At 43.5% G+C, this 23705-nt stretch overlaps 5 protein-coding genes across 5 annotated transcripts; 2 read left to right on the top strand and 3 right to left on the bottom strand.

The window, feature by feature from the left end:
- Positions 1-4282: 4282 nt before the first annotated feature.
- Positions 4283-5808, bottom strand: LOC128265556 (S-phase kinase-associated protein 1). The gene is made up of 2 exons (XM_053001632.1): positions 5650-5808; positions 4283-5148 (listed from the first exon to the last, which is right to left on the bottom strand). Exon 2 carries the CDS (start codon positions 5121-5123, stop codon positions 4635-4637), a length of 489 nt encoding a protein of 162 aa, XP_052857592.1. The 5' UTR covers positions 5124-5148; positions 5650-5808; the 3' UTR covers positions 4283-4634.
- Positions 5809-6356: 548 nt separating this feature from the next.
- On the top strand, positions 6357-23480 carry LOC128265546 (histone-lysine N-methyltransferase Suv4-20). Its single transcript, XM_053001617.1, has 13 exons — positions 6357-7017; positions 8438-9188; positions 9314-12877; positions 12918-12996; positions 15495-15815; positions 16736-17180; positions 18199-18232; positions 18673-19207; positions 19367-19542; positions 20378-20470; positions 20632-22093; positions 22158-22370; positions 22439-23480. The coding sequence occupies exons 2-13, from the start codon at positions 8451-8453 to the stop codon at positions 22537-22539; spliced, it is 7761 nt and encodes a 2586-aa protein (XP_052857577.1). The 5' UTR covers positions 6357-7017; positions 8438-8450; the 3' UTR covers positions 22540-23480.
- Positions 15314-16216, bottom strand: LOC128265562 (RING-box protein 1A). The gene is made up of 3 exons (XM_053001644.1): positions 16000-16216; positions 15861-15888; positions 15314-15783 (listed from the first exon to the last, which is right to left on the bottom strand). Exons 1-3 carry the CDS (start codon positions 16075-16077, stop codon positions 15563-15565), a joined length of 327 nt encoding a protein of 108 aa, XP_052857604.1. The 5' UTR covers positions 16078-16216; the 3' UTR covers positions 15314-15562.
- On the top strand, positions 16428-17558 carry LOC128265561 (uncharacterized). The gene is made up of 2 exons (XM_053001643.1): positions 16428-16535; positions 16597-17558. Exon 2 carries the CDS (start codon positions 16597-16599, stop codon positions 17182-17184), a length of 588 nt encoding a protein of 195 aa, XP_052857603.1. The 5' UTR covers positions 16428-16535; the 3' UTR covers positions 17185-17558.
- LOC128265560 (proteoglycan 4) lies at positions 18008-19659 on the bottom strand. The gene is made up of 2 exons (XM_053001642.1): positions 18479-19659; positions 18008-18350 (listed from the first exon to the last, which is right to left on the bottom strand). The coding sequence occupies exons 1-2, from the start codon at positions 19539-19541 to the stop codon at positions 18142-18144; spliced, it is 1272 nt and encodes a 423-aa protein (XP_052857602.1). The 5' UTR covers positions 19542-19659; the 3' UTR covers positions 18008-18141.
- Positions 23481-23705: the final 225 nt, after the last annotated feature.

Consider the following 23705-nt stretch of genomic DNA (forward strand, 5'->3'; position numbering starts at 1 on the left):
ACTTAATGGCAAAACACAACACTTGCTCGATTCATTCCCCCAAAAACGCAATCGAACAGAACCGAGCACACTCGGGGGAGTGAGAATCTGTTTATCGTAAATTTACTAGGTGACACTTTACGATTAGGTGACCTCCTTAAATTTGAGTCTCATTTTTAGCGCTTCCAATTAGCAGCTTAATTTGTGTCACTTTTCATTTTCCAAAATCAAAATAATCGCTATTTATATTAGTGTTTTGAAATTCAGATTGATGGTATTTAAATATCAGGGGGACTTGTAAACATTTTAATGAAATCCAAGAGGCAAATTAAATTGCAACCATTTGTTATATTATTTGCCTGGATTTTTTTCATTACAATCTTAATTACTCGACATTTCTCCATTTGGTTATCCCAGCAATTGTATTCTTTGTTGTATCCTTGCAATATTCTTTAGCAAACTTCCAAGTCAAGTGGAAGTAAATAAAAATCACATTTAGACCAGCCAATTTCACCCTCTGTGATCCCCAAGTTGATCCTGAACCTGAAATCCAATACCTCTCGAGTGGAGGAGATTCCCATATTCCCATGTTCCCATTAAAGGATGCAAGAGATGCGCACAGCACAACAACCAAGGGAAAGTGGGAGTGGGAACAACAACATGCAATTAGAGGCAATTCAAATGGGCCACGCCCACCCATCCACCCATCCACCCATCCACCCATCCGTCCATCCGCCATTGATGCAAGGACGAAAAGGAGTAGGGTCTTGCCAACAAGTTCCCAAGATGGGCAAACTGAATGGCAAGCAAATGCCTGAATGAGTGACAGTCTTAATTACAGAGAGATTAGCATTGGCCAGGAACTGAAAAGTGGAAGAAACCGGGTCTAGGCAGGAGAGTACTGTGGAGGAGCAACCAGGATGCAGACGTATTCAATGTCACGTTCCACTGGAGGACGACGACTTAGACGATAAAAGGGCCCAGCCAGGTGAGTGCCGAGTGGCAATAGCGAATGGCAGGTGCTCCAGCCAATGCACTGCGAACTCGAAACCCCACTATCTAAATTGCTCATTAAGTTTTCAAGAGGGGATTTTAATGGGTCATTACAATTCAATTTAAATTTCTAAAACAACAAATTCCATATAAAATGTATTACAGTGTTTACAAGATCTCAGCGTACGATCAAAAAACTGTTGTAATGGGTAATTACAATTCAATTTACAAATTTAAAACAAAAAACTGTATAAAAAGAAATGTTAAATGTTTACAACATCTCAGCCTACAATAAAAAAAAACTGTCCAAATAAGAATCAAAAATTTTTAAGAATGGAAAGTTACAACTTAATTTAAAAATAAAAAATTAAAAATGTAATATAAAATATATTTCAATGTTTACAAGAATTCAGCCTACGATCAAAAAATAGATAGAAACCCACGTTTGTTGGATTAAATTCTAAAAATATATTTAATATTCGGATTTGAGTCTGTGCTTTCAAAGCTTAAGAATTCGCGAACATAGTTTTGTGTTTTATTTTTTAAGTACCTACATATAATCTTTGAAATTCTCCACTAAACTGTTTTTCTTATATTTTTTTGCGTCCAACTGTTACACGAAATATCTTGATTATATTCCTATTTTCCCCCAGTGCATTTCTGCTCCTGATCTTCCTTTTTGCTTCCTGTTCCTGGCATTTCCTCCTGCCTCAACCTGATTTCCTTTTTTTGTTGTGCAACCTTTTTTCCGCTCCTTTGTTACATTTGATTGTCGCAAACGAAGTGGAAAAGCAAATGTTGCACATACACGCGCGGAAAAGGGGGGGATTTTGGTGGGGGAGGGGGCTAAGGAAATGCACACTAATTACTCCTTGGCAGTGGGAGTGGAAGTGGAAAACCCTTTTTACTTTTCCACTCCTCTGCCCAGGCCATTTTCCCAGTTTTTTCCTTGGCTCTGTCTTGCTTTTATTTGCCTGCCTTTCTTTCTTCGTTCAGTGTTCAACTCAAGCCCCTCTTTCTGGACCCCCCCCCCCCCCATGATAATTGAAATGGCGAGCGCCCCTGGAGTGTGGGGCGACGAAAAAGGGGGGCGCCAAGTCAAACACAATAACACCCTTCCCCATGATGAACAAAAAAAAAACAAAAATAATTAATAATAATAAAGCAACAATATTAATAATTTGCCACGCTGCGCAATTATAACACAAAGTGGCAATTGAAACTACGATTTCGATTTAATTTCACAATTGCACTTGCATACTAAATGGACAATAAACAGACGAAGTTAAAATTAATGGATGTCAAATAAGCATAAACTTTAAATATTTAATAGCAGGTTACAACTTTGTGGTGTTCCCTAAAAGTTGTAATAAGTTTTCAGATTTTGTACTCTATAAGTTCAATGTCAGTTGAGCCAACGAAAAATCCTGGTGAAAATGGATAACTTTCACTTTGGATCATCACTTGCCAACTTTATCCCCTTCGTTTTTTTTCTGTATCAATTTCTGGATTGTGGCCATCGATCAATTCCAAAGTCTGACACGGACATTTAAGCCAAGTGCACTCTCAAAGCGATTGTTCAATTCATTTTCCGCCCACGAAAATCAGCTCCTCTTTGCTCCATTCAGTGAAGGGAAAAGGCAAAAAGGGGAGGTTCTTGGGACCTTTATCAGCTTTGTTAACGAAATGAGCGCGACTACAAAGAAGACGTCAACGCAACAGACATCCTAGCTATTTTCGTGTCCTCTCCAAGGATAATATGAATTCGGCATTATATATTATATGTATTATATTTAAAAATATACATATGTATTTTAAACAAATTAATTATTAAACGGAACATTTACAATTACATATTTTTACATCTATCATATTTTTTTGTGTATCTTTTAAGAAACAAAATGTATTATTTCTAAAAACAAATTAATACATGTTTTTCATATTAATGACGAAGATTAATTAACTTTTCAAGACTCTTTGGTAAATTCATATGGATAGCAAGGGTATTTCTAGTTTCGTGTTTTCAAAGGGACCTTGAAGGGTGTTTTTTTTTTGCCCCACCTGTTGCTAAATGAGTTTGCATTATTTGCTGGTAACTAGCCTGCACATTTAATTACTAAAAGTCCATGGCGGAGGATAGTCAAGCTGTAAAACCAATTAACAAAATACAAATAAATTGGACAAGCCAAGAGTAATTGAAATAAGATGCTAATTAACACTAATTACTAGAACTAGGATATTTTCACCAAATACAAAAAAGTGCATTATTTTTGAGAATAAAAATATGAGTAGCAAGAGTTTGAGTAATTAAATATGTTTTGCCTAATTTTAGGTACGAATGCATTTTACAATTTTGAATTTTTCGCGCTTCGAAACGGTTTTCTATGTCGAAACGGTTAACGATTTTATACATTGCATGTATGTATGTATAAATGTATTTTACATGTAATTTTACACTCTACTTGAGGGAGAAACATTCAAACGATTAATTCAAAACTCACTACCGATTGGTAAAAAACAAAGGACAACTGAAAAAGTTGCCGAAAATGTCAATCACTCCTCAAATAATAATAATTCTATCAAAAAACGTTGCCTTACAATCAAAGGCTATAATATATTAAATGCAACTAATTTGTGGTTTTAAGAAAGAAAAATGTGGAAGTATTCAACTTTTAATTTCCCTTAACTCTCATTTCATTGCTACATATGTATATTTTAACCAAATTCGTACTTACATACATTGTACATATGAACATACATACATCCATATATGCCTGGAAATAAGTGGAAAGAAGAGTTTCTGCTGAAAATTCCAGATGTCCAAATTTCGCTTAAGCTGCTGTCCATTGTATGTTTATGAGATCATCTTCGGCAACGGCGGTTTTGTGGACAAATTAGGTTACACTATTTAAATTATTAATGTGATTATTATAGATTAAAAACTGTTTTGCCAGTGATTTAAATGTGATTACTGGAGAGCACGTCTTTCATCCAATTTATGAGATCGCGAGAGAGGCGAAAGGCGACGCAAAGCAGGATGCAAACAATCTCAGTTCCGTTATATACGCGGTCTATTGGAATATTGACTATTAAAACGAACTTTTAAAGCTCAATAAAAAAAAGCCGGGGATTGGTATACTATTTATATATTTTTATTAATTAAATCAAGTTTTGGGTCCTCTTAAATGACTTCGCATTGAGTTTCGTTCAAGCGCAAATCTCAATTCAAGGAAATGAACAAGTATTTGCGATTTGGGGAACCAGAGAAGCGCATTTTTTTAGTAAACAGAAAACGGTGAAGCCCGGAGAATCGGCTGTTTGGGTAGTTCATATTTATTAAGGTAAAATCAAAGTGTTCTTATGCATATAGGCTACATTGAATTTAGCATTTTCGCATATATATGTTATATGAAATATAATTACGTGACATAAGAGTAAAACCGCGAATCACATCAAGCACGAAGGTCGCTTGCAGCAGATCAGATATAAGATTTCAAAATGAGGGTTTACCAAGGATATATAAACAACAAAAAAAAAATGTAAAATGAGTTGAGAGAGTAGCAACTAAATAAAGCTCCCACGCGGCACGACGGCTGTTTCTCCACTTGCAGCCGCCAGCTTTTGTTTTACTTTAAATTCTGGTCCCGACGGCTGCGACTCCTCTACTTCTCCTCACACCACTCGTTCTCCTTTCGCACCTGCTCCTCCTCGGCGGGCGTGAAGTCCTTCTTGATGTTGAAGGTCTTGCGGATCTCCTCCGGAGTCTTGCCCTTGATCATGTTGGCCACCGTCTTGCAGGTGAGCTCCAGCAGGCCCTTGATGTCCAGATAGTTGGCAGCCAGTATCAGCTCGAACAGAGTGCCCTGGTCGACCTTCAGGAAATCGGCATCCCACGAGATAATGTCATCCGTGCGCTTCTCCTTGCTCTCATCGTCCTCCGTGGGCTGCGGATCGTCCTTGTGGTAATGGGCCCAGGTCAAGACCTTGCGAAGGATGGTGGAATTCACATTGGGCAGCGGCACAATGGCATTCTCATCGTCCTCCATGCCGCAGTCCTCCAACATGGTCTTGATGGTGCCGGAGCATTTGGCGATCTGGATGTCCGTATCGAAGATCTCCTCATCGGACGATTGCAACTTGATGCTGGGCATTTTATAGCTTATTCGCTTGTGTTTCCTGCGCAAAAAAAATGGAGGCAAGTATTTTAAAGTATTCTATTAAAAACCAGAAAGAAAGAATTCGTCTGACACGAAAATGCAAGGATAGGGGTAAGCAAGCTTTGTACAATGTGTTGCGTATTTGTGTTAATTTAATACGTTTTTAATAAAATAACAAACTATTAATACTAGTAGAGATGAAAAGTGGTTGGATATTTATAGCCCTTTTCGGCATTATTTCTTAAATAAACAAGTTTAATAGAAATATTTTGAAGCATAGAAAGAAAAACGCCGTAAACAGAAATATAGCAACGTAAAAAGCAGAAAATATTATTAAAAAAAAAAGAAAAACGAAACACTTTCCAGAAATGCGCACACACATAAATTGAAGCACTGGCTCACACACACACGGACGCAACCGATTGTCCGCTCTTGCATGTGTGTGTGGGTTTTTCCTCGTTTTTCCAAGTGCGCTTTTCCCAGCATTTCGTTGTTCTTGCTCTGTTTAACCGCCACTCACCTTAAAGTATTCACTGCAACAATAACAGAAGTTCTATTCGGGGACAAAATCAAACACCAATTTCGCTAATTTCGACAGATCTTTCGCAGCTAAAAAAAAAACTGTGTGCCCTAGAGGTGGAGAAACATCGATGCCAACATCGATGTCATCGATGTTTTCATAAAATCGGCTTATCGATGCTTAGCAGAGATATCGATGTTTATCCGTCTTTAACGATTTTGACGAGAGAGCTCAGAAGATCTCTCTCTCTCTCTCTTTCTGTTCCTATCATTTCTCTGTTAGGTAAAAGTAGAGGTGGAGAAACATCGATGCCGAACATCGCTGTCATCGATGTTATCAAAATTTTGGTCTAAACGATGTTTGGTAGGGCTAAGTATGAGTAATTTAACTCACTTTGAAAAATGCTCACACCGAAAAATATCACTCCTATTCTTCCGCACTTTTAATGTTTGCTAATTAAATTTCGTAATATTTAATTTAAGATTAAATAAATTATACAAAAATGTTTATATTAGTTAAATGCATGCAGAAAAGTAAAATATATTGTCTAAGTGTGACAAAAAAATCATTTTTATACCATTGGAAGTGGTATATACCAAAAAGTTATCCCAGTTTCCAACCGAAAATGTTTAAATTGTCTTAGCGGAGTAAGTCCCCGCTACCGGCGGAGCATGTCCCTACTAAATACCGTAATCACAAACCGCTCGGTCACACTGATGGTATTTGTCAACGGCCTAGCCGCGGTCACACTGGCGGCAAAAAAAAAAAAAACGGAATCATATCGCGGAAAAAAAAACGCGACCAAGCCGCATTTTGTAAATTAAGTCCGATTTAGCACCGATTTTACGCCGTTCAGAAAATTAGACAAGTTTGTGCAAAGGAGAACGTGAGAAAGGAATCGAAAAGAACAGCAAAGAAAAAGGCATACATACATACGCACGTACACACGTCTCGGTGCGAAGGAATATATGTATCCGTCTGGGGGTGTGTGTGTTTGTGTGCGCTGCAGCAGCTTCTAGGCGAGAAGGAGAGAGCGATAGATTCCCGACTCGCGACTTTTGGAGCGTCCCGAGAGCAAGCGAGAGAGCGAGAGCCATGGACGGCGTTTGGATGTTTTTGGGGAACAAAGGCGTCAAGAGCTAAAATGATTTGCCACAGCCAACGTGATATATTTCGGATACGCAGCCAAAGCCAAGCCATCCAAAAACAATTCCAATTTAAGTCCAGTGTGTCGCCGTGTGTATGTGTATGTCTTGACAAAAAGCCGTGGAAAAAGACGCACGCACACAAGCACACAGCAGCAGACAAAGCATCGTTTTGGGAGTGCGAGCGAGAGGCAAGAGCGCCTTAGTGAATAATTCATTTAAGGTAAATGTTTACAACAATCGAAATAAGTGCAAAAAAAAAGCAATCAAGAAGTGTATAAACACATCAGAGTGTGTGTGAATGTGTTGCCGTGTGTGTGTGTGTAACAGGCGCCGCCATTTTTCGTTCCCATGTAACAAGCGCGTAGGGTTGACAAAGCGTTGGCAACTTAAAATAAAAATAAAAGGAAAATATAACCCTTATATTCAGAAATCTTTAAAATATCCCGCAAATGTCAAGTAAGCCCTAAAGCTTTTTTTTAAATCGCCCCTACCCACTAATTAATTTAATATGCAAACCTTTTTTCACTCGGCAACCCTTTTTCTGCCATTCTCACTGCGCATATGCTGCTCTCTCGCTCTGGCCTGCGTACGTGTGTGTGTGCGTTTGTAAACAGCTGAGAGAGCAATTTGCAATCGAAATTTTATTTCCATTCAGAACAATTCGGCCAGCAACAAATATTAATTTCCAGCCATGTTTCCCAGCACCACCCACTGCCCCATTGTGTTTATGTTAGTTTTATGATTTGAATATTTTCGCCGTCTGTTGTTAGTCCAAAAAAAGAGTTATTATGGCCGCGCTGTCATAAAAAATATGCAAAATTGCAAATTACTGTTTGCTGCTCATGAAAATCGATAATCAATTTTTGTTGTGTTTGTTTTTTGTTGTTCACCAACACACGCGCACAAAACTATGTTTAATACCGTTCGCTACAAGTGTGAGTGCAAATACCTATACTTTTTCCAGGATTACCGTATTGTCTTTGTTTTTTTTTTGTCGTCGATCAATACGGCTTTTTTTTTTTTGTTTTTACATGTGCTTGTCAAGTTAATTGATTTTTTTTCGCACGTGTGTGTGCGTGTGCTTGGAGGGCCTGGAACGAGTGTGAGCGAGAGGGCTGTCTGTCGACGACCTCACTAACACTACCCCTCTCTGTCTCTCTCCCTTGCGAAGCCATACGAGTAAAAATAAAATTACGGCCATAAATTTTAGCACAACAAGATAAGTTGAATAAATTCAGTGAAAATTAGTGCTAAAACAGCTGTTTCTGCAGATTAACAATATCTGTATACTACCCTTTGTCGCGAGAGAGGGACAGAGAGGGAGTGTTTGTGTGTGCAAATACTATTGCACTTGTCCTAGTCCTGGAACACATATTGCCATCTTGCTCTGAACCATGTAACCCAAGAACGGCAACGTTGCCAGATAGAATCTGAGTTTGCGGTTCTCTACGATTTGAATTCAAAAACAGCTGCTAATTCACCGCGATTGCGATTTCTTTAGTTATTTTTGATTCAAAGGCAGTAAGAATTGAAAAATTGTGTATTTTAATACAAGATATTTAATAAAAAAAAATGGTATTTGATATTTCTTCAGCACTTTTCACTTATTTTCGTACATTAATGGTCTTTCATCCTTGCAGACTGTCCTGCAGAATGGTCGTCGGCTCGAATCACACGCGGCGCGGTGAAACTGGCAGCAGATTTACAAATAGCAGCAGCTCCAGTGGCTCAAACGGTGGCTCCACCGCTTCGGCCAGCAGCACCACCAGCGCAACGTCTTCACTAGCCACCAATTCCACGACGACGACGACGGCGGCGGCGGCAGCTTTGTTGTCGTCCATGTCCCACAAGCACCATGGCCCGCCGCCTTCCGCACCGCCGTCTGCGCACCACCAGGCGAATCAGCAGCAGCAGCAGCACCACCACCCACATGCCCACTTTCAGCAGGCGAGTCAGCAGAACATCCAGCACCATCACTCGCATCACTCCTCGAATGGCAGTGGCAATGGCAGCGGCAATGGAGGAGGAGGAGGAGGAGGAACTGCAGGATCTGCAGGAACTGGATCGGTGGTCAGTGGACTCAATGGCTGCAACGGCAGTGCCGTCAGCCGCCTGTCCCAATCCACGGGCATGTCGCCTCGTGAACTCTCCGAGAACGATGACCTGGCCACATCGCTGATCCTTGATCCGCATCTAGGTTTCCAGACCCACAAAATGAACATACGCTTCCGCCCGCTGAAGGTGGACACGCAGCAGCTGAAGGCCATCGTGGATGACTTTATCCACACGCAGAACTACGATGTGGCCATTCAGCGCATCTACGATGGTCCCTGGATACCGCGTCATCTCAAGAACAAGAACAAGATCGCCACCAAGCGGCTACACGATCATGTAAGTGATACATAAATACATGTTTTTCTCCTCGTTTCGTATGTTAGGTTCCATATTTGGTTATTGTGTTACCAGCATTACGTGTATATTAATAGGAGATTCTTTTCTCCCTTAACCTCTTGCAGATTGTGCGTTACCTGCGCGTTTTCGACAAGGACAGTGGCTTTGCGATCGAGGCCTGCTACAGATATTCACTGGAGGAGCAGCGCGGGGCCAAGATAAGTTCGACGAAACGCTGGTCAAAGAACGACAAGATCGAATGCCTGGTGGGCTGCATTGCTGAGCTGACGGAGGCCGAGGAGGCCGCCCTGTTGCACTCGGGCAAAAATGACTTTTCGGTGATGTATAGCTGCCGCAAGAATTGCGCCCAATTGTGGCTGGGTCCGGCTGCCTACATAAATCACGATTGTCGGGCCAATTGCAAGTTTTTGGCCACCGGCAGGGACACCGCGTGTGTGAAGGTACTGCGCGACATCGAAGTGGGTGAGGAGATAACCTGTTTCTATGGCGAGGACTTCTTTGGGGATTCCAATCGCTATTGCGAGTGCGAGACGTGCGAACGACGCGGCACAGGCGCCTTTGCCGGCAAGGACGATGGCCTGATGCTGGGTCTCAGCATGGGACTCGGTTTGGCCACCAGCGGACCCGGTAATAATGGTGGCTATCGCCTGCGCGAGACGGACAATCGGATTAATCGCATCAAGAGCAGGGCCAACTCCACGAACAGCACGTCGAACAGTAATAGCAATACAAATGATTCCACTGGCACCAGCGAGAGTAGCAGCACGAATGGAGGATTAATGGTTTCCGGCGGAGCAGCAGCAATTGGAGGAGGAGGAGCAGCAGCAGCAGCAGCAGCAGGAGCCACTGGAGTAGCAGTGCCTGTGGCAATGCAGCCATCAACTGGCGGCAAGGAGGCCACTGCCGCTGTCTCCCTGCTCGAAAAGAAACTGCCCAACGTTGTGGTTTCCCCGCTGACAATGAAGGAGCTGCGCCAAAAGGGCATGACCAAGTACGATGCCGAGATGATAATGGCCAATGCAGCCTACCAGCAGCAGCACCATCATCAGCATCATTTCCATCACCACCATCATCATCATCACCATCACCATAATCATGGCCAGCACGCAAGCACTGGAGCCGAGGCCACGGCGGCTGTGCAACAAATGGCAGCCATGCAGAAGCCAGGAGGCGGAGTCGCTGGCGTTGGAGGAGGAACAGGAACAGGACCTGGAGGAGCAGGAGGCGGAGCAGGAGGAGGAGGTGGTGGTGGTGGTGGTGGTGGTGGTGGTGCTGGAGGCGCAACAGTGGGCGGCGGCGGCGTGGCCGGCGGAGCGGGCTCCGAGGTCAATGGCGGTCGTTCCAGCAGTCTTCGCAAATCGATGCGTGTAAATAGCACCAGCAGCAGCATATCCACCGCCTCCACGGACGAGGTGGTGGCCCCGGCGGTGGTCGTGGCCAGCATTCCACTGCCCACCAAGGCGCCGGTGGTCCTTGTGCCTCGATGCAAGCCCGCCCAATTGGCCATTGCCGCACTGCACCAGCGGCAGCAACGCCAGTTGCGACGTAGCGAGCGCCAGAAGGAGAAGCTCACGGACAGCGAGAGCAGCGACACCAGCAGCGAACAGCAGAAGAGGGAGCAGAAGCACCAGCTGCAGCTACAGCAGCAGCAGCAGCAGGATCACCACCAGTTGCCGCCGAAAATGTTTATCCTAGCGGAGGAAGCACATCCGGAGAAGGCGGAGGAGAAGCAACAAGAGCAGCAGCAGCAGCAGCAGGAGAAGCGTGTGACGCGTAATAGTGCGGGAAGAGGAGGATTGGTAGCCGGATTAGCCACTGCCCATAACAATAACATTGCAACCACAACAAATAGCAGCAACAGCAGCAGCAGCAGCAGTAGCAACAACAAAGCAACAACGATTACAAATTGTAATAATCATAATAGTAATAATAACAGTAGAATTAATCATAATTCTAATCTTAGCGGTAGACTTAGTGTTAAATCGAAGAAGCCAGCACCAAGTGAGGCCTCGTCCACACCCTCATCCACATCCACATCCACATCCTCAGAAAATCAGCAGCAGCAGCAACAGCAGCAGCAGCAGCAGGCAACGCGTCGCAGTCGCAGCCCGAGTCCCGCCTACAAGAAGAACCTTTTGGCCAGCTTCGATCCCGTTCCTCCCTCCAAGGAGAAGCAGCCAAGGAACGAAGAAGGAGGTATCAATCATCCGCCGGTCAAAAAACGGAGTCGAAGAGCAGCCGCCCTGGCAGCGGCACAGAGTATACATTGCGAAGCACTGGGCGGCTTCTCATCGGGCTCCACTGGTGGCCAGCAGCGGAAGAGAACACAGCCGCTGGAAGCTGCCGCCACCTCATCGTTATCCTCATCCTCCTCCGCCGCCGCCGCCCCCAGCAGCATTGGCAATGTGGAACCCCTGCTAAAGACGCCAGAGCGCAGGCTGAAGCTAACGCTACGCATGAAGCGTTCACCGATCCTGGACGAAGTTATTGAGCTGGGGACGAGCCTGAGCAACGGCGGAGCTGGCCGAAGTGCAGCGGCATCTTCGCATCGCGGCGGCAGAGGAGATGGATCGGATAGAGCTGCGCTGAATCTAACTGCCAGCAGCAGTTCCAATGGCATTGAGTACGAAATCCTGCGCATGGAGGGCATTTCCGAACATGGCAACGATGACGATGACGACGACGACGACGAAGAGGACGACGAGCAGGAGCAGCAGCAGCAGCAGCAAGTGGACGCAGAGGATGAAGATGAGGAGCCAGCTGCCGAGGAAGAGGACGAGCCGCCGCCAAAGGAGGAGCAGCAACTGCCCACCAAGAAGCAGAGGAAGAAACAGCGCAGCCGCAGCAGGAGCAGCCAACGCAGATCGCCAGCGCCGAGCAGTAGCAGTGTGTATGGCACACCGCAGAAGAAGCGACTGCGTCTGATCTTTGGCAACGAATCGCACACCATAGACATTCCACCAGCAGCAGGAGAGGGAGGAGCGGGCAGCGGCACGGATGAGCTAAACAGCAGTGGCGGCGGCAACGGCGGTGGCGATGAGTCCTTCAATGCCTCGTACGCCAGCAGCACTAGTTTGACGGTCAACACCTCCTCCAGCAGCACCAGTTCATCGGGCGGAGTGGGAGAGGGAGAGGGAGGAGCCACCTCATCCTCGGCCGAAGCAGTGGACTCCTCCACCGTGGGCTGCCCACCCATTGCTGCCCAATCGCCGTCATCCACCACCAACAGCAGCTCCTTTCAATCGGCCTGCACATCGACCACCAGCAGCAATAGCTATTTTCCCAATGGCAAGCAGCGTGCTGCTGGCGAGGATTCCTATGCGATGCACTACTATCAGCTGGGCAAATTCGCTGGCACCTCGAGTCCGGGCCAGGGACAGGCCATTGTCAGCAGCAGCAGTGGATCGGGAGCGGGATCAGGAGGAGGAGGAGGAGGAGGAGGAGGAGGTGGAGCTGGGGCAGGGGCTGGATTCCTGAGCATGCCGAAGCACACTTTTGGCACCTGCGCCCTCCTGGCGCCCACCAGTTTTGCCAGTCTGCAAAATTCGCCGCAGATAGGCCAGCAGAAGTCCAGCGGTGGCGATGGCGCCGGAATGGTGGCCACATCCACCTCGACAGGCCCATCCATTGCCTTGCATCATCATCATAACAGCCATCATGGCCAGAAATAACCAACGACTGATCTCCAAGCAAATTGACTAAGCACAGCTGCCATTGCCAAGAGAAGAAGAGAAAGAGGAGGAGGAGCCGGAGGAGGAGGAGAAGAAGCCAGGACAAGGATTTGGAGGTTGAGGAGAAGGAGAAGGAGCGCCAGGACCAGGTGAAGGAGGAGGAGGAGGGCAGGAAGGCAGGAAGGGATTGCTGCGCTGCTGGCGTCATTGCCTCTGCTGTTGCTGCTGAACCTGTGAAACCGAAACCGAAACTGAAACCTCAATCTAAATCTAAATCTAAACCTAAACCCTGTAGAAACCTTAGTTTTAGATCTTAGTCCAAGTAGATCAGATCCTTGATATATCCTTGGTTTTTCATTCATTCATATATTCAGGAAGCAAAAAACTGGCTGACAAATTTGTTAAATCGAATCCGGATATATATACCTGATTATAACTTGTTATTTTTTTTTTTGCTTTCTTTTCTATTTCTCTCTTTTTTCTCTTTGTGATTACTCCCCATTTCTCTGAATCCTTTGTGTCCACTTTTTTTTTTTTTTTTTGTTTGTGTTCGCGTTGCATGTTGCGCGTGTGTGTGTGTGTGTTTGGTGTGCTTTTCTTTTTGCAGATGGAATTATAAAGCTTAAAAATAGGAAAAGGTCGGAGGAAAATGCAAATGCAACGTGTTGCGAGTCCGACAGCAACAAGAGGAGCAACTGCGACAGGAACAACAGCAGCAACATCGGCAGTAGCAACAGTAGCAGCAGCAACATCTTCGGCAGCAGCAGCAGCAGCAGCAGTCACACCAGCAGCAATTTGATAGTTAAAAAGCTAAGAGTAGAGTTAAATCGCATACAAATCATGTACAGTTGAGAAATAACCAAGCAGGATGAGCACATCGCAGCCCAGGAGCCGTTTAAACAACAAACATTGAGGATGGATTTAAAACAACAGCAACAACAACAAACAAAACAAAACACAAAAAAAAAAAACAATATTCTAAATGCAATGCACACAGACACAACAACGCAATTAGCAGCGGTTTTAGACGCCTTACAACCTAACGTTAACTTTATATTAAAAAAAAAAAAAACAAATACCTTATATTTACAAGAACGAAACCAACCAATAAATAAATAAATATTTAAAGGATACTTTAGAAAATCCCCCAAAAGCCAACAAACAAAACAATAGTGCAGCAGCAGCAACAAAAACCAGAACAGCAATATATAAACAACTCAATTAAGTAATTAAATAAATATATATATATATATATACACAACAAATTTAATTATAATAACAAACTGAAAAAGGAGAAAAAGGGAAAAAAGCGAAACTTAGCAAACCATTAATTTTCACATAACAGAATAAACTTGTATATATAAAACAGAAAACGGAGAATAAAATTACAAATGCCAGCGAAAGCGAAAATGATAAAACCGAACATAAAAATATAAGTCTGCTAAAAACAAAATCGATAAAACTGGTGATTCAAGTGGTTCCAGCGAGCTGGATTTTAAGTACACTTGGTTTTTAAATATTTTATTTAAATCATATTAGATCAGATCACACACACACACAGGCATACCACCCATCATTTTATAACCGCTTCTGCTACATTTTATCCATATTTTTTGTAATGTTCATGTTGTTGTTCTCTTTAGAGTTTAGTTTTTAGAACCAGGCAGATGAAAAACTAAAATCTAAACCAACACAACCACACACTCTCACACACACACACACGCACACATGAAATGTTTTTGGCCCACACAAACACACACCGATTCGATTATATTATTATTACCTATAGTAATAAATATAAATATGATTTTTTAACGATACGATTATTTTTTGTTTACCTATAAGTTTAGTTGCTAGCATATGTAATTAAATCTTAATCATATTCGATATATATTATATACTTATTCATATGTGTAACTACTGTGTATTATTTTGTAAGCCACCAACAACAATTTACAGCAGCCGCGGCCGCAAAACATTCATAATAAACTAAAAAGAACATTTAGTTTTTACAAATGCATGGTTTTTTCTTCCTATCTACTTTTGTGTTTTGTTTCTTGTTTTTTTTTTTTTTGTAATTTTCACGTCATATTTGCCATATGAGCACGTTGAACAAAAGATTTCTGCTTTTGTCTTTTTCGCATAAATATATTTTAAACAAAGTCCTGGTGAAAAAACAAATTTTCTTTTGCCCTATTTAAACTTCCTTTGAAATCATTTCTTTTGGGGAACAAATTGATTACCATTTTTGAATAGGGTTAAAGCTGATTCTTTTGGAAATTTCCAAAGAAACCAAAGATTTCCCTTTGTTTCAAAAAAATTATTCTTTTTAGAACTGAGAAGGAACGAATATTCACCGCATTTCCTTATTCCTTTTTTAATTGTTTAATTGTTTAGAAGCCAGTTGTCATATTCTGCAAGTTATGGTCGTTGTGCTCTCCATCTTCTACAGCTTTTATTTTTAGCGTTACAAAAATTGTTAATTGTTGTTTGTCGGGGAAAGCCAGCGGTACTGATAACTCCATGCTTGGAGGTTGCCAATCCTCACAGACCGCCCAACACATTCGCTTAAGATCTATGAAGGTTTTACATAACTTTAAATGTCCATCCGCAGAGAGCAGGGCATGCTATTTCTATGATTCTGCGCGATCAGAGGGATTCTTAGTGCTGCTCCAGCTGGATTTAGTGGCCATACTTCTGGAAGTCCCACTCGCGGTTGTCCAGCGGACAGACCTGGCGGGTTTTCAGCCACCGCGATATGCAGTGGAAGTGGAAGGCGTGATTGCAGACGCCCCAGGCCACGGTGCACTCCTCGCTGGTGGCGGATGCCTGATTCGCCTGGCACTCGATGCACAGGTCCATGATGTGGTTGCGGCAAATGGCGCAATTGTCCACCACGATGTCTGCGGCGATTGGATGCGGGAATGGGAAAATGGTAAGTCCCCCTACCCATAGTTGTCTATTCTATTGTATTACTTACCCCAAGCCCATAATGCCACGGCATTCCACTGTTTATTTTTATTTATTTATTATTTTTTTTTTTTTTGTTAGTGGGGGTAAAAATAGTAAATCATTTTACAATGGCAATGACCAAACTTTTTTTTGCTGACCACACTTACCTTTTTCACCTCGAAACGCTTCTTTTCGCCTTTGCTGCTGCTCGAAGGCACCTCGAATTCTTCCTCGTCGACCTCCATCGCGTCTGGATTTGTCTAATTTGGTCCTGGCGAAAATTTAATTATGCTATGCTATCTACAATTTATTGCAATTAATTCGCGTTTCTTTTCTTTTTTTTGGCTGGAAAAACCAATCGACTCGGCTATGGTGTCGGTGTGGCCGTAGGCGATCGGTGCCTCTCACGCTATCGATATATTTATCGATGCTTTTGTACTATAAAATATAAAAAGACAATTTTATTCAATATAAAAATGTTTAGGATTAGAATTCGAAACCAAATACTAAATATTATCAGCATATGAAAGAACTTCTTCGATTGTTTCAAAATTTCTTCAATGTTTTTCCGAAAGCCAACAAATCGATAGTATCGCTGCTGAAATCGATATTCTCGCAGCTCTAGCATTGCATTTTCACCACCTCTAGAAAAGATTAAAAAGGCGCTAAAATTTGCTTGCCAATTTGCAAAGAAAAACACAAAGTACGTACTATTTGTAAGCTAAATAATGGTAAAATAGTAAATAGTAGTAACTAAATTACAGATGACAGAGGAAACGGATTATGTGGAACGTCGGTTTTGCGGTATATCCATAAACCACAAACTGCGCAGCCCACATACAAAAATTACCAATCCGTATTTGTTCAAATTCGCCAAAAAAATCAACCCCGGGATTCTGGAAGATTCTCCAATATGCCTCAGTTGCTATAAAAACCTGGTGAACTTGTATAATACGAAGAACAATAATGCCAAAAAACACCAGGAGCGAAGGATTGCAGAGAGTGTTACGGATGCGAGTGGCAGTCAAAGTTCCCAGGGGACCACGACCTTCTTCGCCAGGCTACAAACTACAAATAATAATAATAAAAGTTCCGCCGATGGATCACTGAATGCCATAAGAAGTGCACCACTGCCCACAGAAAACAGGAACTCCTCTGTACGAAATGCAGCAGTTCCGCAGTCCACATCACAATACATAAATGACGACGACGATCCCAATTCCAATTTAAGTATGAATGCAATAAACGGCACACGATTGCCCCACATTCAGCCCATTCCGAGAAGACGACCCACGACGATCCTCAATAAGGAATCTATGGACATTTATCTACAAGGCACCACTGGAGGGTAGCTGGATAGTAATAGTAGTTAACACTTAAGTTTCTGACTAATTAAATACCTAATTTTTTATTTTTTGAATGCGATTTTGTTTAACATTAAATTTATATATTAATATTTTTTTATTTTTTAACTTTAAAAGCCTTCACAATGATGCCATTTTGACTTACTTTTAATAAAATAAATATACTTAAGGAAAGGAAACACCGGAGAATAGTTGAATACGTATACTAGTAATATCACTTTTAAATTAAAAGTTTTAATCAATTGAATATTTGACATATTTGTGTAACAATATTTAAATGTTGAATCATTGTAATAAAGGAAACATTTGTTCTAACATACTTTTTTAAGCTTTCACTAGGAAACCATTTGGTATGAAATGAAATAAAATACGCAAGACAACCGATAATTGACACCAATTATGAAAATGAATTTATTTATTTTTGTTTTTGACCACCACTTATTTAAAGATTCCACTAAAATGTATTGCTTTACCAATTAGAAATCTCTTTTTTCTTTAAAAAAAATTTCTTTTTTATTTGTATGCACACACACAGTTTTCAAAATTTATTAATCCGTATCTAATAAATGCAAGTGTTTTTCCTTAATCTATAATATCCTTAGTAATTGGCCAATTAGAATGTTAATTTTTGGCTAGACGACGACAAAATTGCCTATTTAATAGGAGCAAATAAGTTACATTACAAATTTTATGGATGTTTTTTTTATAGAACTAAGATTCCTTATAAAATGGTCATCAAATCGAGCTGATTTGCGAGTATTGAAAATTAACAAATAAAATCGTGGAGTCAGTGCCTTAATACGATACAAATTTTAAATGAAACATTTATTTTCTTCAGACACATTTTTATATTTTTTCCACTCAATAAATTAGATTATTCAAGTTCAGGACTCTGGTTTTGGCCTTCTTCTTCTGGTTGCTCTTGGGCTTTGGCCACCTTTCCTGCTAGGAGGCGCCGCCCGTTTTGTGTCCGCTCCCCTTTTCCCGCTTCACCACCGGCAGTCGCGTCCAGATATATCCACCCGATCTCTGCGCGGTATACTCGTCCACATCCGGCAGGGGAAATGGTGTGCTCCGATCGAAGTAGTAATTGCTGGGCGCGTGCATCACGAACTCCAGATAGGAGAGCTTTCGGGATAGCTCCTCATCGGGTCCTGCAGAATAAGAATACGGATTAATTAGCTTAGGATAACTAAGGATACAAATGAAGAGTTTATATCAAAATGTGTGGATTACTTCATTGCTAAAGGCATTTTCCACCTGTGGAACACTATAGACATACCAATTAGGTAGGTGGCCGGATCGAATCCCTCCTGGGGATCTGGGCTATCCTGCGTGGGAATCAGCCAGGTGAGGAAGGCGGACTTCTCGCAATAGGCGTCCACGAGCAGTCCGCGTATTTGGGCATAGAACAGATTCTGATCCTCATCCACGATGCTGACGATGTCCCCGATTTGCATGTAGCTGCCTTTGTAGAACAAACTCTCCACATACTTGGTGCTGGCCTGGACCTTTGGCGTCTTCTGCGCGGGCCTCTTGAATAGAGAGCGACGATTCCGGGCTCCGGTGGTTCCGCCCGGTCCAGCTGGCCCGGATTTGCCATGTTTGTTGGTGTTACTGGGATGGGCGCCGGCACTGGCGAGATGTGTAGAGCTACCGGTGGAACCATTCGGCCCGTTGTTGTGGCCATTCGACTGGCTATTGCTGCCCCCGGGATTTCCCTTGCCCGTTTGCTTGGCCTTGAAGCGCGTGCTCTTCCGCAGACGCTTCATAATGGTTGGCGTTCGGTTGGCGGTGGTCACCTGGCTACCCCCCTGGCTGCCATTCAGGCTGCTGCGTGTAATCTTGCCCGCCGGACGCTGCTGGATGGGATTTGGCGGTGCCTCCGGCGAACTGGGTGCGATTTCCTCTTGGATTTGTGTTGATGGCAGCTTCAATGGCTTGTCATCCTCTTCGATTTTAATGGTCGCCGACACCGGCGGACTGGGCGGTTGGATGGGCGATGGTTCCAGTGGCTCCTTCTGCTCCTGATCCGCCTCCTGCTCCGGCTCCTGCTCATTCTTCACCTCTGGTGGCTTCGTTTTTGGCTGCTTCGGCTGCTCCAGTTCGTCCACCGTGGGCATCCGCTCGTCGGTGGTCAGATCATTGTCTATGTCCATGTCCGTTTCAGTGGACTCCTTTGGATTTTCGCGGGAGCAGGGGAAAGCTGAGGGATTTGGGGGATGGGCCACAGGATCAACTGGGTGGCCCTCGTCAGCGGAAGACTCCTTGTGCGCGGACTCCTGGGCGTCGGAATCGGCGCAATGGCTACTCTCGCCGGCCATTTGGTCGGGATCGGTGGACATGGTTAATCCTTATCCGTCAGCCAATCGGGAAGCCTTTACTCAGATTTTTAGCGTTTTTTAAATAATATGAAATTTTAGCTAGAGATGGCCCGTTCGTTGGCGATGGTACGTTGGTTAGAGATGGACTTTTATTTTTGTATAAGCTTTGTATACAGTATCAATTGTTTGTACTATTACCCTATTGTAATTTCTTTTTTTTGTTTGTTTTTAAAATAACATATTTCAAATACAAATATGACTGCAACTCATTTAGTGGAAGGTTAATTGACAAATTTCTGTATTGATGTTTTGAGTATGTATTTATATTAATATCGCAACAAAACACTTACATAATAAAATGTTATAGCCCCATTCCACAGAGATCCATTCACCTTCCACCAGCCGTGGAAGCCGTGGTGGTTTTGCCGTTCCAAAAATGTCCCAGTTAGTCCGCCGTTAATAGTTGTCGGACTTTGACGGACTAATTTATGTTTAGTTAGCCGATGATTTTGCGGTGCAACCCTGTTCCAACGCATTTTGAAAAAAGTGAAACTCCGATATCCACCATCCTATTTCAGCTGATCTGAACAGCTGTGGCTCATGAAAACATAAACAAAGATGGTTGACCTGTTGACTATGTTTACATTTTGTTTTTTATTTCATTTTTTTATATCTAATATCTATTTATTATTTTTTCTATTTATTTTTTTTTTTACAGTTTTTAAATTGAAAATTGAAAAATGTTATTATAAAATAGGCTGAGATAAAATTGACATTGTTTTGGGACCAAGTGACATATCGGCCTGCGCGTGTCAATGAAGTCAGTCACGCGCACATCTCTATAATTTATATCATTTTGTATTAGAATCGGGTTCGGATCGTGTAAAATGGATTTCGGGGCGCTGCTGCACTACGCGAAGAAGAAGAACGATGCGGCCACCAAGGACGAGGTGGGTATCCTGGTGAACAGGTGTCCAGCAAGTGGGCGAACGCATGGGACCGCCAGCGTATGCGTTTGCATTCGCCTTCGTTCACTGACCCCAAAAAACCAGATTGAATTTCTCCAAAAGATCAGCACAAGTTTCCAACTACATCTTGTTTGCACTTTTAGCGCCCCGGACAGGGCAAATACTACAGCACCAAGTATGCGCCACCCAAAAAGGAGTCCAAGGAGTCCAAGCAGCTGTCCAACAACATCCAGAAGTTCCTACGCAAAAAGGAGGCGGAGGAGGCGGAACGGAAACGCGAGGAGCGCCAGAAACTCAACGAGCTGATGGCCAAACGGGACGAGAAGTCCAAGAACAAGATTCGGAAAATGCTCAAGGTGACCAAGTCGGCGAACAAGTCCGTGCTGGAGGATGCCAAGGACTGCGAAGGAGCAGCCAATGGCCACGAGGCGGGCGAGGGTCAGGGCGATGACTACGGCTATGTGTCCAACGAGGCGAACGCCTTCTACGAGAAGTACATCGAGAAGGTGCGGGATGTGCAGGAGGACAAGGGATTTGCCCCGAGCAGGCCGCAATCCCTGCGCGATCTTTCCGGCACCAAGGAGCGCGTCAAGGCGGCCATTACCCGGGAAAGGGAGGAGGCCAAGAGCCACACCCGCCAGAGGAGCAGCACCAGCAGCAGCAGCAGCAGTACGCCAACCTCGTCGTCCAGCGCCTCCAAGTCGAGGGAAGCCCATGTGGCCCGTTCCTATGGCACGTCCAGAACCCTCTACGATCCGGAAGCCGAGAAGCGCGAGGAGGAGCGCAAGAAGCGGCAGGAGGAGGAGCAGCGCCGGGCCAAAATGAAGCGACCAGCCCAGCCGCCACCCATGGACTTCCAGGCACTCCTCCGCTTGGCCGAGAAGAAGCAGCACGAACCGGTGGTCTTCGAGCCCGAAAAGAAGAAGGAACCGGAGCGCCTGCTCTCCGCCCGGGAGAAACGCGAAATGGAGGAGCGCCAGCGGCAGAAGGAGCAGCGCGCCCATCGCGACAAGATGCGGGAAAGCGACGGCAAGGAGGCTTCAGCACCCAAAGCATCCACCACCAATCGCATGGAGCCCAATGGACGCATACCCAAACTCAACCAAGCCAGGCCAGCGAATCCACCAAGTGAAAGCTTCAAAAAGCCAGCTCCACCGCCAGCGAAAACCAGCTCAAGTTCCTCCGGCTCCTCTGGCTCCTCTAGCTCCTCCAGTTCCAATGCCCATTCCTCAACTAGCCGTAGTCATGCCTCAAGTATAAAGCCCGCCAGTAAGACAGCTCCTACGGTGGCCAAGCCAGGAGCAACTACAGCGGCGGGGAAACCCAGCTCCAGTTCTGATAGGGATGCCCCCTCCAAGAATCCCTATGCGGCGGCCATCAAAAACGGAGCTGTGCGGGAGTTTCCGCCCCGGGATCGGCCTGCAATCCCGCCATCCAGGGATCGTTCCGCTCCTGCGGCTAGAGATCGCCCCCCTCCTTCGCCGGCCATGGGCAAAACGCGACAGTTTCCGCCAGCGGATGTCCAGAGATCATCATCGGGCGGCAGGCAATTCCCGCCGGCCGATGTCAAGAGGCGGAAACCCCAAGAACAGCCAGCCAATAAAAGTAAGTGAAGAGTAACTCTTAGAAATTGTAACTTATGTAGATCTTAAATTGCAAACCCTTTTAGGACGCATTTACGACGACGACGACGAGGATGAGTACGATTCCGAATTGGATGACTTCATTGACGATGGCGACTGCGAGGAGGACATATCCTCGCACATCCGCGACATCTTTGGCTATGATAAGCGGCGGTATCGAGGCATGGACGACGATGATCGGGGGATGGAGTCCAGTTTTGCGCAGATGCAGCGGGAGGAGTTCATCAGCAAGAAGCTGGGTGAGTTTTGTGACCCTTTAGTAGAAACCCCCTCCCGAAAACCAAGCTAATTCCTGGATCCCTCGCAGGTCTGCAAGAGGATCTGGAGGACATGCGCATGGAGGCTGCGCACAAGAAACAGAAAATGGCCAAAAAAACGGAGCAAACGCATCGACGACGACGACGATGACTAATCTCAAATATCCGTAATGCAAGCTTGAACGGGGGCATCCTATCCCATTGTGTTATTGTATATGGAGGATGTTTTCCGGAGTTCAAGTTCAAGCGATGCTGAATCCAGGAGCTGTGCCTATTAAGTTATTCAATCGGCCAGTTATTGTTTAACTAATTAGTTTAGTAAAAGTGTACCCAACACACACAAAAAAAAAACACACATAGTAGGTAGGTGCGCATATATATATATATATATATATATATAGATATCGTCTATTTTGAAATCTAAAAAACCCAACTTAAAACTAACTTCGGCTTGCCGATAGCTATTTAACAATAATACCCTCGTAAAGGCCTACATATATTTCACTTTCGGTTTTCCGTTTGAAGATTTCAGAATGCAAATCGATTTTCATGACCCATTGGCATTAAACGTGAAGTTTTCGAATTCCAATACCCATTGTCTTTAAACCTGAAGTTTTCGCTTTAAATAAGAATGTAAATCGAATTCCATGTTTGGTTGAGTGCTTAAATGACCCTTTGGCTTTAAAACCTTCCGAAAAAAGTGTGTTTTGTTGCCTTGTAGAGGGTATTTTTCCGCGAAATTTGTCATTCGTAAATTTGTAAAACTTTTTTGTACACACTGGTCTGGTGTTTTCTTCTATTTTTTGGCTTTACACCAATGCAATGTACTTTAGATAGGCCCAAATAAATATTTATAGTACCAATCCAAGGCCTATCTGATGTTTATAATTTGGAATTACTAAACTGGAAACTGAGTCATCCATGGAGATATCGTTTGATTGGTTGCTTAATTACATAATTTTTATTGAATTTAAATTTATTTTTACACCTGATTTTGTTTATTTTTTAAATGATACAGATCTCTTCTCAGGGACTGTATGGATTGATATTGTATTATGTTAATGAAAATTGTGTTAACGTAATTTGTTAATTTAGTTAAATTTTTAAATGTATAAATTGAAGTTTATAAACCATAAAACTCTCATTTCTCATTTAATTTGTTATTTTTCGTTTAATTTCTCTGAAATTTCTTAAAAGCAATACATTTTAATGGTTTAAAACAAAAATCATTTTATCAAATGAATTAATAAAAGACAAAACAAATTTTAATGTACCATATTGCATTATGTTAATGAAAATTGTGTTAAATAAATTGGT

Source organism: Drosophila gunungcola, unplaced genomic scaffold, assembly GCF_025200985.1.
Source record: "Drosophila gunungcola strain Sukarami unplaced genomic scaffold, Dgunungcola_SK_2 000134F, whole genome shotgun sequence".
NCBI lineage: Eukaryota > Metazoa > Arthropoda > Insecta > Diptera > Drosophilidae > Drosophila > Drosophila gunungcola.